Source organism: Saccostrea echinata, unplaced genomic scaffold (assembly GCF_033153115.1).
Source record: "Saccostrea echinata isolate AGI-Se365-2 ecotype Australia unplaced genomic scaffold, CSIRO_AGI_Sech_v1 ptg000020l, whole genome shotgun sequence".
In the NCBI taxonomy this organism is placed as follows: Eukaryota; Metazoa; Mollusca; class Bivalvia; order Ostreida; family Ostreidae; genus Saccostrea; species Saccostrea echinata.
In genome coordinates this window covers 1,151,854-1,166,249 of record NW_026889769.1, presented here as the reverse complement: position 1 = coordinate 1,166,249, position 14,396 = coordinate 1,151,854, and the positions used below count along the sequence as shown (strand labels likewise).

The window sequence follows — 14,396 nt, the reverse complement described above, 5'->3', positions numbered from 1 at the left end:
AATTAATGACATTGAAAAAAGCTTGAAATTTCAACATTCTGATAAACAAACAACATAACAATAAAAAGTTGTCTGTGATATTTTAAAACGATTTTTAAATCCCCTCCCCCACTTGAAAAAGTGGTGGGTATGTTGTAATTGGGGGTGACCGTCCGCACGTCCTTTAGTCTGTAACATTTTGGGGGAGCCATCCCTTATCTGCAATTCCTCTTATACACCACTAAATGCAATTTAATGAAACTTTCACCAAATCTTTATTACATAGCGGCATTGTGCATCTTCTATTTTACGTTTCGATCGGACACGCATTTGGGGTTTCCGATAACAAAACATGGGCACTGTCATTCTTTCCATCATAGTTGGGGTTCCCATTTCTTATTTGCAACTCTTCCTATACGACAGAATAGAAATTAACGAGACTTGCACACAATATTTATTACATTGTGTCATTGTGCACCTTCTACTTTCTGTTCTGTTCGGAAAGAAATTTGGGGGTTCCAATTTCCCATAGCAAAATATAAACTGTTTTCTTTGGATTCTTATGCATCTACATTTACTTTAATACATGCATTATTAAGTTAAAAAATAGATATTTCATCACACAAAAAAGAGAGATTTTCAAATTCAAAGTTACTTAATAATTTTATTATCTAAAAATATTATTACATTATTGTATTCATATATTCAAACATACAAGCAACGAGAACATTTAAAAAACAAAACATTTATTGTTACATTTCCATTTTTTATATATTCATAAATATTGCTCTGAATAAACTGTCATATGAATAATTTAATAGTCAGAAACATCGGTGACATTTCGATAATTCCTTAATGGAGTGAATTATTTTTATTAGGAATGAGAACAGATTTTATCACTTTTGGATCTCTGCTTGAACTTATAGTCTAGCCATTGGATGTCGTTCACTTCGTCCAGTTTGTGCGGGTTTGATGTAATTGTGATAAGAATCCAAAACCTGTTAAAGTACATTTGTCTAAAATTTAAAGGAAAAAATGTACTCAAGGGTAACAATATAATATGCACGAATTGATATATATATATATATGATTTACCATCTTGCAAAATAATTGAATTTCGTCTTTTTTCTCTCTCCGCCAAACCAAAGACATAAATAATGATGATGTTATTTATAATTATTAATTATTAATACATGTATTTTACAGGTCAAAAGGCCCGGATAACATGATGTCCATCACGTGTGTCAAACTGAAATTTCTAACTTCAAACGTACATTGTTATTTATCGCATGTTTACTCCTTTATGTACAGTTGATACGGTCATATGATATCGTTTTCAAATCAACAGATGTGATATTACAATCGTTTTGCGTGAAAGTGGTGAAGTCAAATAAAGTGAGTTCATCTCTGAAGAACATGGTAAAACATGTAAAAACTGTGTGTAAAACGCGATAAAAAGAGTCTCCCATGGCTTGTGCTAGGATCTGATTTTTTTTCATTCAACTCGTTGTATGTTTTCTATCCCCTGGCCAATGCTCGGGGATAGAAAACACAAAAACATATCCAACCACAAACCATGAGAGATCTTATATTCATATGACATCAAAATGAGTACCTCTTTGTTATTGAGAGGGGAACTTTTGGCGTATTCGTATAAAGCCCGGTACACTTGGCCATCATACCGGCCTAAACAGCTATCCAAAATTTTGTCGGGATAATCAAATGCGTCCACTAGGGCAACGGCATTGGGTCTGATCTCAGCCAAAAGGTCTGCAAGTTTGTTCTGAAGAATGGAGACTTGCAGAGGGCCAAAATATCCATCCTGCAAAGAAAATGAAAATAGATGTTTTGGAGCATAAACAGAACTTTGTCCACACCACCTAATTTAACGCTTAAACATGACACAGTGACTTGGTGATAGTACATGTTAACCCCAAGACCAGGACATGGCTATGAACAGCCATATTCCAAAGTTTGAATTCTTTCCTGACAAATTTGGTCCAAAATATTCAAATATGATATGAATATTTTTCACCCCTCGAAAACCATTGCCAACCCGGCTGCACTTGGTATTGACTTTGGTTTTTGAGGGTAGAATAAGTTATTAAACCTTTTGACTTAGATGCTACATTATTTAATGGACTATTCGAAGAAGCTAAAGCCCATACTTGAATTCTTCATCATGGAATACAGGCTAGTGTTTGTGAAGATAGATGTTGCCCATTACAGCTCTCCAAAGTGCCACGTGCTAAGGAAGATATAGTAAATAAATAAGTGGGCTCCTTAAGCATAAACTTCTCAACAAAGATATAGATGCTGTACACATTAGTAACATTCTAATCATAAAAAGGTCAGTCTTGCATTAATTCCACTATACTATAAGTCCCTACAGATATTCCCCAACTGTTGCATCCTATAAACAAACGCTATGTGCCTAGATATTGACCATCTAAAACAAAGTCCTCCGATAAGAGTTCTTGTCTTTCTCCCTCTGAAGATACTGGAGTTCCTCTTTCACAATATCTATATAGTCTTTGGATGCCAGGTCTTCCAACAATCTGCTGAAATTTCGATTGTCCTTATCGGGTGCCTTTACTAGCTGACCTGTTTTTATACTCTTATATTCTGACAACGATCAATTTTTAAACCGAGATTGGCTTCAGACAAATAAGTTGCTGTTAAAGGACTTTCAACAATCTCATTAAAACCAACACTTCACAAATTCTATTGTCATTATAATAAACTTGTTTGCAACCTATACTTAGGTCGTATTTTGACTGAAATGATACCTACCAGTTATTACGCCATTGTTTTTATACGATTTTGATTACTACGTTTAACTGAGCAATACAACGAGCTCAGGAACGGTCGATAAGGAATGCGTACTCCTTTTAGGCACCAGATCCCACTTCTGATGTTACCAGGTAACCATGTGTTTACCCTGTTCATGATTCGTATTTCTTATATGATTTATGATATGGATGACTGTACGTTATTTTTACCTTTTCAGTTTGACTACATGTACTTCTTAACAATGACCAGACATGGTACTTTAAATCAGTTTTTTCATCAGTTTCTTGGAAGAAATTTAGACGAGATTACAACAGTAATCATGCGCTTAAGTGTCCAATTTAAAAGTACAAATCGAGAGCAGAGCAAACACGGGCCTCTGAAAACATCGGATTTGGGATCAGGTGCTATGGAGAAGTAAGTACCCCTGTCGATCTGTGACATCTGCGTTGAGACTTTAGTTTTGATCATGTAAGCAGAGTAATCTGTTGAAAATTCAGTATAAAAATAGTGGTCAATACTTTTATATCAAATAGTCTACGGACTACTCTGTGTATCCGATCAATATAAAAAAAACTCACTGCGCGGGTGTAGCCTAACAATTTGTCTTTTAAAAACAAATAACATTGGACCTAACGAAAGATTGGATTGTATTTGCAAACAGTGTCTATATATTGCTCACCGAATTTGCAAAATGGTGATTTTGAGTAATATGATGAAAGTGACAAATTTTGTTATGTTCCGGTATACATGTACATTTTACCTGAATAAATTCTCCAAGATTCTCGACGACTCCATGAACCGCATAAAGCCTACAGAGAGCCATCAGGACATCTTTTGTCGTCTTGTCTACATTAGCATTACTTACAATGTGAGAAAACGTTTGGACGACAAAAGTATGACAGTAAGCCTAGAAAATGAAACTCGGAATGAAAATAAGCTCAGTCACTCGATAAATTGTATTTATCCATTGCAATTGCTCAACAAACATCATTGTTTAATAATTAACTATTTATAGACTGTTAGTATTAGAACCTTTGCAGCCCATGTAAGAACAACAGTCGATGCATTCCACGCTTCCTGACGAGATATCCCCGATCTTTCAAACTTCTCAATGTAAAGAGCAGCCTCTGAAACCAATCTACAAGAAGACATTTAAATGAGATAAATACTGACAGATACTGAACTACTAAGTATACACAAAATAGCTCGTATAACTTTTTTGGATGGTGTAAATGAAAATATAGGAATGGAGTTTTGTAAGGAAACCTGGTATAAATATGTAAAGTTGATATTTTTGCTTTACATTAATTAGTTATCTTGTGTATGTGTTGAAAGGGGCGGGTCATTTATTCTTCACATGCTGCTCTACTATGCTATCGTTAAAACACTGAAATCTATAAGAAATAAAATGTCCCTCCAATGCACATAGTTATACATGCATATTTATTGATAAATATTACACGACCTGAGTAAGCATAATTTAGATTTTTTTCAGACGTCTTTTTTTTCACAGGACAGAAATTTAACTCACCTAGCTGCCCGATGCTCGTAAGCTTTAACGAGACAGTTGAGGGCCACCTCCTTCGTCATGCAAGATTTCTGATTAAGATCAGCTCCTAAATACTCTACAAATTTATGAACAGGTACTCCTTTCTTTATATCAGGGTAGATTTTCATCAAGAATCTGAAATATCATGAAGATATCATGATTATATATTCAGAAATATCCGAAACATGATGGAGACTTTTTCCAGTGCGAAGTCAAGTGACAAAAAAATTAAAAGAAATGATAAAGAATGCGATGTTTTGCATACCAAGGGATAACTGGGAGTCATCTATACATTTGTTAAGTTTATCAAATGGATAAAATGAAACCTAAATTCATATGATATATCACTCTCTGGATACACTACACTACATGATGTAAGGGTACATTGCAGATTCTGTGATAAACTATGTAGTATCTATAATTATTTTTGAAAACACACCTTGCAACTTGAAGCATCATAACATTATTCTCTCCTTCGTATGTACAACCGGGCGTATAAAAGACGTACAGCTTTGGCAGACCGCTGGCGTGGGAATACCCATGTCCCCCGCAACATAAACGACACGTTTCTATTCCTGCTGTGCAGTTCCACGTGCTGAACGCCTTCAAGCCCGCGCACACAGCATGCAGCTAGACAATAAACAATTTAAAATTTCTTTTAAATCTTGAATTGAGGAAGAGTAATAGAATTCCAAAAATAAAAGTTACAGTGATTCGATGCACCATTTCCCATTGTTGTAAAGAACATGTACATTAAGTGTATGGTAGCTACGATAGTCCGTCATTTTCTTTCCATTAACAGATATAGAGTTTTGTTGATTGTTATCTTATGAGATGATTTCAGCTTTTCCACCGTCGATTTTTCTTATTTATGTAGTAATATTTCGCTATAAAAACGCATATGGTTTCCATACTTATTCCATACTCATGCTCTGAATACGATCAATTTTTAAATCGAGGCAGGCTACTGACAGATAAATTGATATTACAGGGAATTCAACAACCTCATTTAAAGGCAGCATTTCGTACACATGTAGGTTCTATGGCTTTTATAATGACCTTGTTGGCAAATATAACCTATCAATGGGTTGCAGTTTGGGCCACCTTAAGACCCGTTTTCAAGGTGACCATGTCAACACTTTCAGGAGACTCCAATCCAATTTGTATACGCCGGCCGATGTTTAGAAACCAGTGATCTGCCGAACAAAACAATCAATCAGTCTTGTTACTCATAACGGACGCTGGTCAAGCGAAGGACGATGTATGTCCAAGTTTAAGCGGATGCTGATGTACAAAAAATTGCTTGGCATGTGACATGTTAGGTCCAATCCGAAAATTCATTACAACAAAACAAATCCTAAAGTTGCTAGTGACTGGGGTGTAAGATGGAGGGATATGAAGATGGTATCATCGTGAAAATGTCACAATGATACATGCATACCTGATTTAAGGAATCTAGGTTTCCAGCTTCTATTTCCGATGCTATTTCCTCGTAGTAATCTTCAGCATATTTACCAGTTAAATACATAGCATAAGCAGTGGAAACAAGAGGGAATAATTTGTACTGCTGAGTTTGGTAATCGATAATCTGTGCTTCACTTCCTCTGTAAAAATTTAATCAGATTCTGTTAGAATTATCAAAATTACCAAAATTAATCAGTTACACAATTCAAATTATTAACATTCAATCATTTAACAAGAAGTTATAGGACATTAATTCACCAGACATTGGGTGATATGATACCACCAAAAGCAATTCACAGTATAAAAAGATAATTTAATATACAAAATAATGCCTTCTTGTTCCGAAAAAGTTTACATAAATATGATCTTTCTTAAAACGTTGGACTCATACTGTAATATCACAGTAGTATATGAAAATGGAGAGAATTGTAATCCCACCCAAAATAGTAGAAATTTTTCATGATCTCAATTTCATGCACAGGAGGGCTTTAAACAACGTTTTTGGGGAATGTTTGTTGTATATGATCTTAAAAAAATATGGAGAATAATAGGAATACACGGTTAGTAACATTTTGATTGATTGATTTATTGTGATTTATTGTATGTTGTTTTACATCCCGTTCGAGAATTTTTCACTCATATAGAGACGTCAGTAACATTTTTAGATTACAGCTTAAGTTCAGAGACATAAATCTCGACCCATTTTTTTTCAGTAGGTGGATCTGTAGCCATTTAGTCCGTATATCCTAATTTCTTTTTGACCAGTGATTTACAGACCTATAAAGCGAGGATGGCGTGAAATATTACATCAGCTCTATAATTTCAAATATCAATTGATTAGATTAATGTCTCCATAATTACGCAAGATGATTTCCAGATCAAATTGTTCAGTGAACTTGACCTTTGTGATATAAAGTATTAAGATAGATTATCTTTAGGTCACGGGTAAAAAGCATTCTAAAAGTCCAACCCAGTCATGGTTCAAAAGTTATGGCCCGAATACCTTTCAACATCTCATTGCTCACATTGACTTTACTTTTGAGATTTGACCTTGTGTAGAAAATGATACACCTCTCTGTTAGTGAATTAACAACACACTTAAGTAAAAATGTTTCCCGTCAAGGTTTCAAAGTTATGGCCCACGTTTGATTTTGTGACCAACAAACAGATATAGTAATTATACATATGGGAGGACAAGCATATTACGTAGCAACAAAATTGAGGAGAATATAATACTGAAACCAAAATTAATTTACCCTGGAGAAACTTCAGTTTGGCGACGCACAGCGCTGTAACGAATTGCAATCACACATGCCTGGGCTAACCCACGGGCACTGTTAGTAACAATCCGAGCCCGGACATAAACCATCGTCCCGTATCCTATTCTCTGATTGGCTGGTTGCTTAAACGTTCCATCCTCAAGAACCTGCATAGATAGAAAAACTAGTCCTATATTAAGTAGGAAAAACAAATAAAAAATTATCGAAGTTTGGATTTCAATCTTGAAAAACACATAACTGCTCTTTTGAGAGAGTGTTCGCATATAATGTCATTCTCTTTACGTTATATTGTTAAGACTGAAAACAGTGACGTTTACTATAGTGAAGACTACTGTAGAAAGTACGCAGTTCAGCAAATAAGCTGTAGTATATATCGGCAAATGAATAAAACACAACGACAAAAGCTATCTATGGAATCAAAGTAATGAAAATAAGGAAAATTGAATTCTATGTATATCAACGGAAGACTTCGTTTCTTGAATCAAATTACATTTTATGTAGCCTGAAAATCATCATGTGATCTATTTGAAGCGGGAATGGTTATGTTGTTACCGAGTGATAGTTGATTCCCTTTGTTTGTGATGAGTTTTTTTTAATGCTTAAACTGTGGTCAAAGGATATTTGAATGTTCCCTTTTTCTGGGTTTCCCTTTGAATTAAATCCTTAGAAGTTGCTCAGTAGGGTTAACACTTCGAAAAATTAATATTTGGTAAATTGGTTCAAAGTTTTCAATACCATTCTGGCTCTGGGGCCATACAATTTAGACGAGCCCACTTTCAATCTCAGTCTCACTTTTGCCAAAGGAAATTACAGAGGAAAAGTGATCCTTAGATCAAAATTGAGCTCTTCTAAGTTTTATGGCCCCGAAGCCAGTTTCTGTTCCGTCCATACAGTTCAATCTTAGGTGTAAAACGTTGATTTTTTGGATATTCAGTAGAAGCTTAAGCGAAATACAGACATGTTTTTTCTACAAGTTACATGATGCTTAGCAAGTGTTAACCTTAGCATATCGCATTAGCATGTTATCTCTGGGAATTCTGACATTGGTCAGCTTTAGGTACCCATTGTCGTTTGTTCCAAATCCAAATTTTGTTCCAATGTCCCCCGATTCTACCCCTACAAATACAAGTTCAGAAAATTTTAGTTAAACGTCATGTAAAGATTAATTTTTAAGTGCTGGTGTAATATATGTTACCTGGTAAAAGTTGGTGTGTTTTCATATCTCTAAGCTGAACAAAAAACAGATGAATGCCTTCCCTTTTCCCCTTGGTAATCAGTTGGGCCATTACCAGGCAGCAATTGGACGTTTTCCCCACTGAATGATCATGAAAAATACCACATATGACTAGTACTGAGAGGCAAAATTAGCAGGTTTTCAAACACTTTCATTCATAAACACCCGTCGCACTACACAATATAGGCATACTTATTTACATCTGATACTTTAAAAGCATGGATGTAGAGGGGTATATCGCATGTCAGACCCCTGTAATATAATACTGTAGAACCTTACATCCTCCTGGCCAATACTTCATGGACGTCACAGTTGGAGAGTTCAGCACAAACTCTTGTTTAGAAGGATCATACGTAGCTGTTGTTTCAAGTCCTCTAATAAAGGTACCTAAAATTTACTATAAAGTTATTAATTTATTTTAAGCAAACATTATTTTTACCCTTTTTCGATTCGATTTGCGCGTTTGGTCAATATGACATATTCTGTAATACATGTATATAATTTAGATGTGCATTTATGTGCATATTTTCTACTTAGAATGTTTTCGAAATTAAGTTTATTTTCTGCATGATCAATTTATTATAGTAAAGTTAACTAATAATGATAATGAAGATCTTCAACATTAATGTACAACGATTCTTGATTGCATTGAGAGTTGTTTTTTTCAATACCATGACCCATTTCTGTTTGAGCGTAGGTTCCAATCAGTTGAAGACTTCTTGCGAGAGGGAGCCATTTCTCTATTTGTTCTTTTGTCCCTTGTTTCTCAATGGATGGTATAAACATGCCCGTATGCAATGAAAGGGGACTATACTCCTGGGGAGCTCCAGCCCTTAAAATCAAGGAATCTTTCTTTGGCTTTTTGTGCAGACAAAAATAGAATAATTTAATCCAATATTTTTGTTGTTTTCGTAATATTTGCATATTGAATACTCTTTCTAGCTATTGTTTTGTTTTGATAAGAACAAAATTCACAATTTATAAAAACATGATTATTAATTATTTCAAAATAAATACAGGTTTTTTTGGTGTAAATAGTTTGACTTGTTGTGAAACAATTTGTATTAAATATATTTTCACATACTCTGTGAAGTAAAATCTCTCTGCAGGATCGGTGACGCCCATTTCTTCTAATTTTTTCAATATGTAAATATGTTTCCACAAAGCTGTCTCGTATTGTTCATTCCTGTCTTGGAAAGCCCAGGGTTTGGCTCCACTAAGTACTGGGTCTTGAATGGCTGCATTGTCTGTTGTATGATAAGAAGAACACTCGTAGTTTAACACAACACACATGAGGTAAAATGAAATTTTTTGTCATACAATATTTTCGAAACAAAAATATAATCATGTTATTGATCTTTTACGTTAATAAGAAGCATGATTCTGTGATATATGTATGTACATATTATGTACATACATATTAAACAGAAACATGTGACTGTAACTTCATCTTTTATATAATGAAACTGATGAGCAATGTAAGACCATATCTTCTGACTAGTCGGTTGAGGAACTGCTATTAAAAAATTCAACGTTTTGGACATAGACACGTAGGTGGAAAATTAACCAAGTTTATAATTGTGCTATATAATTTTTTTCACAAAATGTGCCAAATTTGAAGTAGATCAAGGTCATCGGTAGATTTTTAAAGTTATTAGATTTGTATAATGCAGTAGCTTTGGACCCAATCCCAAGTAAAGTCACAAGGATGTGTGTGTGAGGGTGTGTGTGTGTGTGTGTGTGTGTGTGAAAATTTTCTTTAACCAGTTATGGAGTTATAGTTCCCCTCCTTTCCTGGATCCGCCTTTGCCCATTTTTATGCAAATCAGCTAAGTGAATCAAATTCAAATGCACCAGCACGTATTAATGGAATAGAAATTGTAAATTCAGATTTTGTAACAAAGTCAAGTACAAAGTGCTTAACTGAATGCTATGGATACATTCGTAGCGATTCTGTATATTGCATTACATTTGTTGCATTTTTTTGTTTCATTTCACATGCAGAAACATACACTAATACATCAAATTCACGATTTTCTATACAAAATTTTCCTGGGACTTACGTAAATAACGACGTTTGCGTACATTATCGGGTCCACGGTATAAAAAGTTGGTCACCTCTTCACAGTCAAATGTGGCTCCAGCCCTCTCCCGGGCTAGGTCTGGGTTTATTGTTGACGAGGACATGTTGGGGGATAGGATTATCTGACCCGGGTGTCCTTAGGTAGATAAACATGCAGGTAGGTTAGAAATTAGGACTTTCCTATTTATGATAACATATCTTAAAAAGCGTCACCTAGGTCATGTAGGCCAATTTCAGAGTTAAACTTTTTTGTATTTTTAAAATAAAAAAATGATATTGTTTTAATTCTTTTTGCAACGAAAAAGTAATTAATTGATACAGAAATTTGGTACTAAGAAAGGTTTCTTTTGCAAGTGGTGATGGTACCCTGTGTAGAAATAAGATAAGAACGAAGAGGTGGCGCTCAAAATTTTGAGATTGACTTCATTGTTTAGGCACTAAAAACTCAAATATCTTGACATGCTCTATAACGCCAAAATAGTTCAATTGAAAAAAGCATTTACGCGTAAATGAATTGAGTTATTATTTTTTTTTTTTAGATGTACGTATTTGATACGGTTTTCTAAAATATTTACAATGCGTTTATAGAGAAAAAAAACCCGTTTCAATGCATGACATAAATGAAGGTATTTGAGTAATTGGCCACTCGCTTGGTGACTCTTTCAAGCCTGTTCGGAGAAAGATTCCAGACAATAGCAAATTCCCATATTACTAGAAGCAAAATACTTAGGGACCTGCAAATGCGGAATATTAATTTTGAATACTAGTACTGCAGTAGTACTGCAATAAGGACCTTAAATCAGGACCAGAATTTAAGGAACCCTGATTTTTCATCTGGCGACAAAATTCATAAATATTATCAATTATGTCGACGAATATGCAAGACAATGGGTAAGATATAAGGCAGAAGACCTTGATACTTGTGTTACGGTGTAAAATACGACTTTTCGGACTAATTATAAATTACTGTGTAAATTAACTTTTCGTACTATGTGTAAATTGTTATAAAAACTTTTCGTATATTTTGGCAAATGTGATAAATTCTATAAATTCCGCACAGCTTTAATCCTACCTGAGGCAGTCTGACATGGACAGTTAATCTCCTAATTGACTTCTGTTTATATTTATTGTCACTGAATCTTTCATCTACTTTAATTCTATTATATACATGCCGCTAAAATGTCACCAGTCGCTCAATAATTGTTTGATAATTGATTTCTTTATACTTTTTGTTAATCCTTTTATTTTGTCCTATCTTTGTTCAGTATGTATGTTTTGTTGTTAAAATTTTTAGTCAGTTGGAATCAGACCTTCGGTGCTGATACATCCCAAGCTCATGTAAAAGTATATTCCATGCTGATTCTATATAAAAGTACTAAAACTATAACGCGTGTTGGCTTATTGGAGGTTTTATGAATCTGGGTTCAACAATAAGAGGACAACTCACGGTTGGCCCAGAATTAGAATTTGACGGACAGTTCATCCCGTAAAACTTGGTGTGAGAAACCTAAGGGTAACGACACCCGGGGCTGCTACATATATTTTGTAGTAGTCAGATCCTGGACCTCTACAATAGCTAAACAGCGAGTTTCCCCCGGTTTTGACAGTGCTGATACACATGAAGCAGACGTACACGTGTTAGGACCAGCAATGGAATATTCTTTCCGACCGCAGTGGAGACAGAAGAAGTTCAACTTCCCTTCATGTCAGCACCCAGTGTGCGGAAGGTGTGGAAACGTGCATCCTAACGTTTTATGTTTCGCGTTTAACCAAAAGTGCTACAGATGTCAAAGAATTGGACATTATTCTAGGATGTGCTTCACACGGATTAAAGAAACAAAGCCAAAAAGTGAAGACAAGGGACCGGTTGTTAGCAGGAAAAACGCTCGAGACATGAAACGACTGTGCAAGTATCTCGAAAATAAACGAATTCTGCGAGAATTGCCATTCAGTTCTCTTCGGGACAGTCAGTTTCGTTCAATATGTGATAATTCGTGTGTTCTACGAACTGAGCTGAAAAATCTAAAAATTCAAATATGCAATGCAAATAAAGAGAAAAGGAGTTTGACGGCCGAATTAACAAAAGCCGAATCTGAAATCAAAAAGCTTCAAAATCAAAATATGGTTATGAAAAAGAAGATGCAAGAACAATCTAACAATTCTAATGATAACATCTATCGTGAGAAAATTCGCAAACTGGAAGACGGCGCGCACGGTGACAGAGTGATTATGGACTTGATGCAGAGGAAATTGAACGAGATCGGAAAGGAACATAATCAGTATGTAATGCAAATTCAGGCAGAAGCTGAGAAAACAACCAAACAGTTAAGGGAAGAAAACAACGCCCTGCTACAGACCATCCGAATATTGGAAGATGAAAAGGATCATTTGCTCGCCTTGTTTGTGGAAAATAAACAACGATATCAACCACGGAGACGTCAAGGAAGACCAAGAAGAGACCAGTTTCATTGAAAGAACATTCAAAACACGAGGACGTGTTTTACGCGAAGGCGGAGCATGTGTTACGGTGTAAAATACGACTTTTCGGACTAATTATAAATTACTGTGTAAATTAACTTTTCGTACTATGTGTAAATTGTTATAAAAACTTTTCGTATATTTTGGCAAATGTGATAAATTCTATAAATTCCGCACAGCTTTAATCCTACCTGAGGCAGTCTGACATGGACAGTTAATCTCCTAATTGACTTCTGTTTATATTTATTGTCACTGAATCTTTCATCTACTTTAATTCTATTATATACATGCCGCTAAAATGTCACCAGTCGCTCAATAATTGTTTGATAATTGATTTCTTTATACTTTTTGTTAATCCTTTTATTTTGTCCTATCTTTGTTCAGTATGTATGTTTTGTTGTTAAAATTTTTAGTCAGTTGGAATCAGACCTTCGGTGCTGATACATCCCAAGCTCATGTAAAAGTATATTCCATGCTGATTCTATATAAAAGTACTAAAACTATAACGCGTGTTGGCTTATTGGAGGTTTTATGAATCTGGGTTCAACAATAAGAGGACAACTCACGGTTGGCCCAGAATTAGAATTTGACGGACAGTTCATCCCGTAAAACTTGGTCAGAATAAATTAAAAGTATAAGATGTATGTTCAAATATTGTGTTAAACGGTTGAGGGGCAAATTAAAAACCATTTATTCTTCTTTTATTCAATAATTCAGAAATGAAAAAGAAGTAGATAGATTACATGATCAATATGTACTGGTTCCAGCTGACAAAGCAGGTAACAACATATTCTTTGTTTGTAGGGCTGATTGCTAAGTATTCAGAGGAACCTGAATTTATTCTACAAGTGGTAATCCAACGTACACCCAACTGTCCCTTTTTAAGGAAGGAATTCTTCAAAAACATATGCCAATTTCAAATATTTTAATGTTCCCAACAACCAAATTGAATTTGAATTCTCATGCCTATACTGGAGAGTCATATCAGCTTTATATTTAAATGTTCTACTAGAGAAAATATTGATGGCAAACAGACAGATTAATTTTTAGATAAACGTTATGAATTTCCTGTCATCAACTTCCCTTATTTATGCTTCAATATACAATTATCACCTGCATATTGAGTTTACGCTAGAGAATGCTTTTCGTGCGAACACTTTTAAAACGATACAGGATATTGACAAATCAGTTGATAATACAAGAGTATTAACAATATCAACAGGCGTCAGGAAAATTTATCATGTTGTTTCAAATATTTTGATCACTTTGTGTACTAGCTTTGAAAAAACATATCTTAACGGAAAAGAATGCCACGATTTAAATGAAATGCAATAATGAAATTTGTTTTAAGAAAAATAAAACACTGGAAATCACACAGAAAAGCCTATATCTGAATATTTTCTCATCTGTTATTCTGGAAATCAATTCCCATGTCTTTACTTTATCTTTAAGTACAGCTATTTGTAAGAACCAGGCAGGGGGTGATTCATGACCATCTCAGATTTTTTGGAAATTTGGATATGTTGCTTTATGGAC

General features: G+C 34.7%; 1 protein-coding gene across 1 annotated transcript; it reads right to left on the bottom strand.

Moving 5' to 3' along the window:
* Positions 1-718: 718 nt before the first annotated feature.
* On the bottom strand, positions 719-10,561 carry LOC133189878 (peroxisomal acyl-coenzyme A oxidase 1-like). Its single transcript, XM_061325280.1, has 14 exons — positions 10,363-10,561; positions 9,384-9,546; positions 8,971-9,131; positions 8,579-8,686; positions 8,261-8,380; positions 8,066-8,181; positions 7,042-7,211; positions 5,763-5,925; positions 4,761-4,951; positions 4,304-4,456; positions 3,805-3,910; positions 3,533-3,679; positions 1,595-1,801; positions 719-977 (listed from the first exon to the last, which is right to left on the bottom strand). The coding sequence occupies exons 1-14, from the start codon at positions 10,484-10,486 to the stop codon at positions 900-902; spliced, it is 2,007 nt and encodes a 668-aa protein (XP_061181264.1). The 5' UTR covers positions 10,487-10,561; the 3' UTR covers positions 719-899.
* Between the last annotated feature and the right edge of the window lie 3,835 nt (positions 10,562-14,396).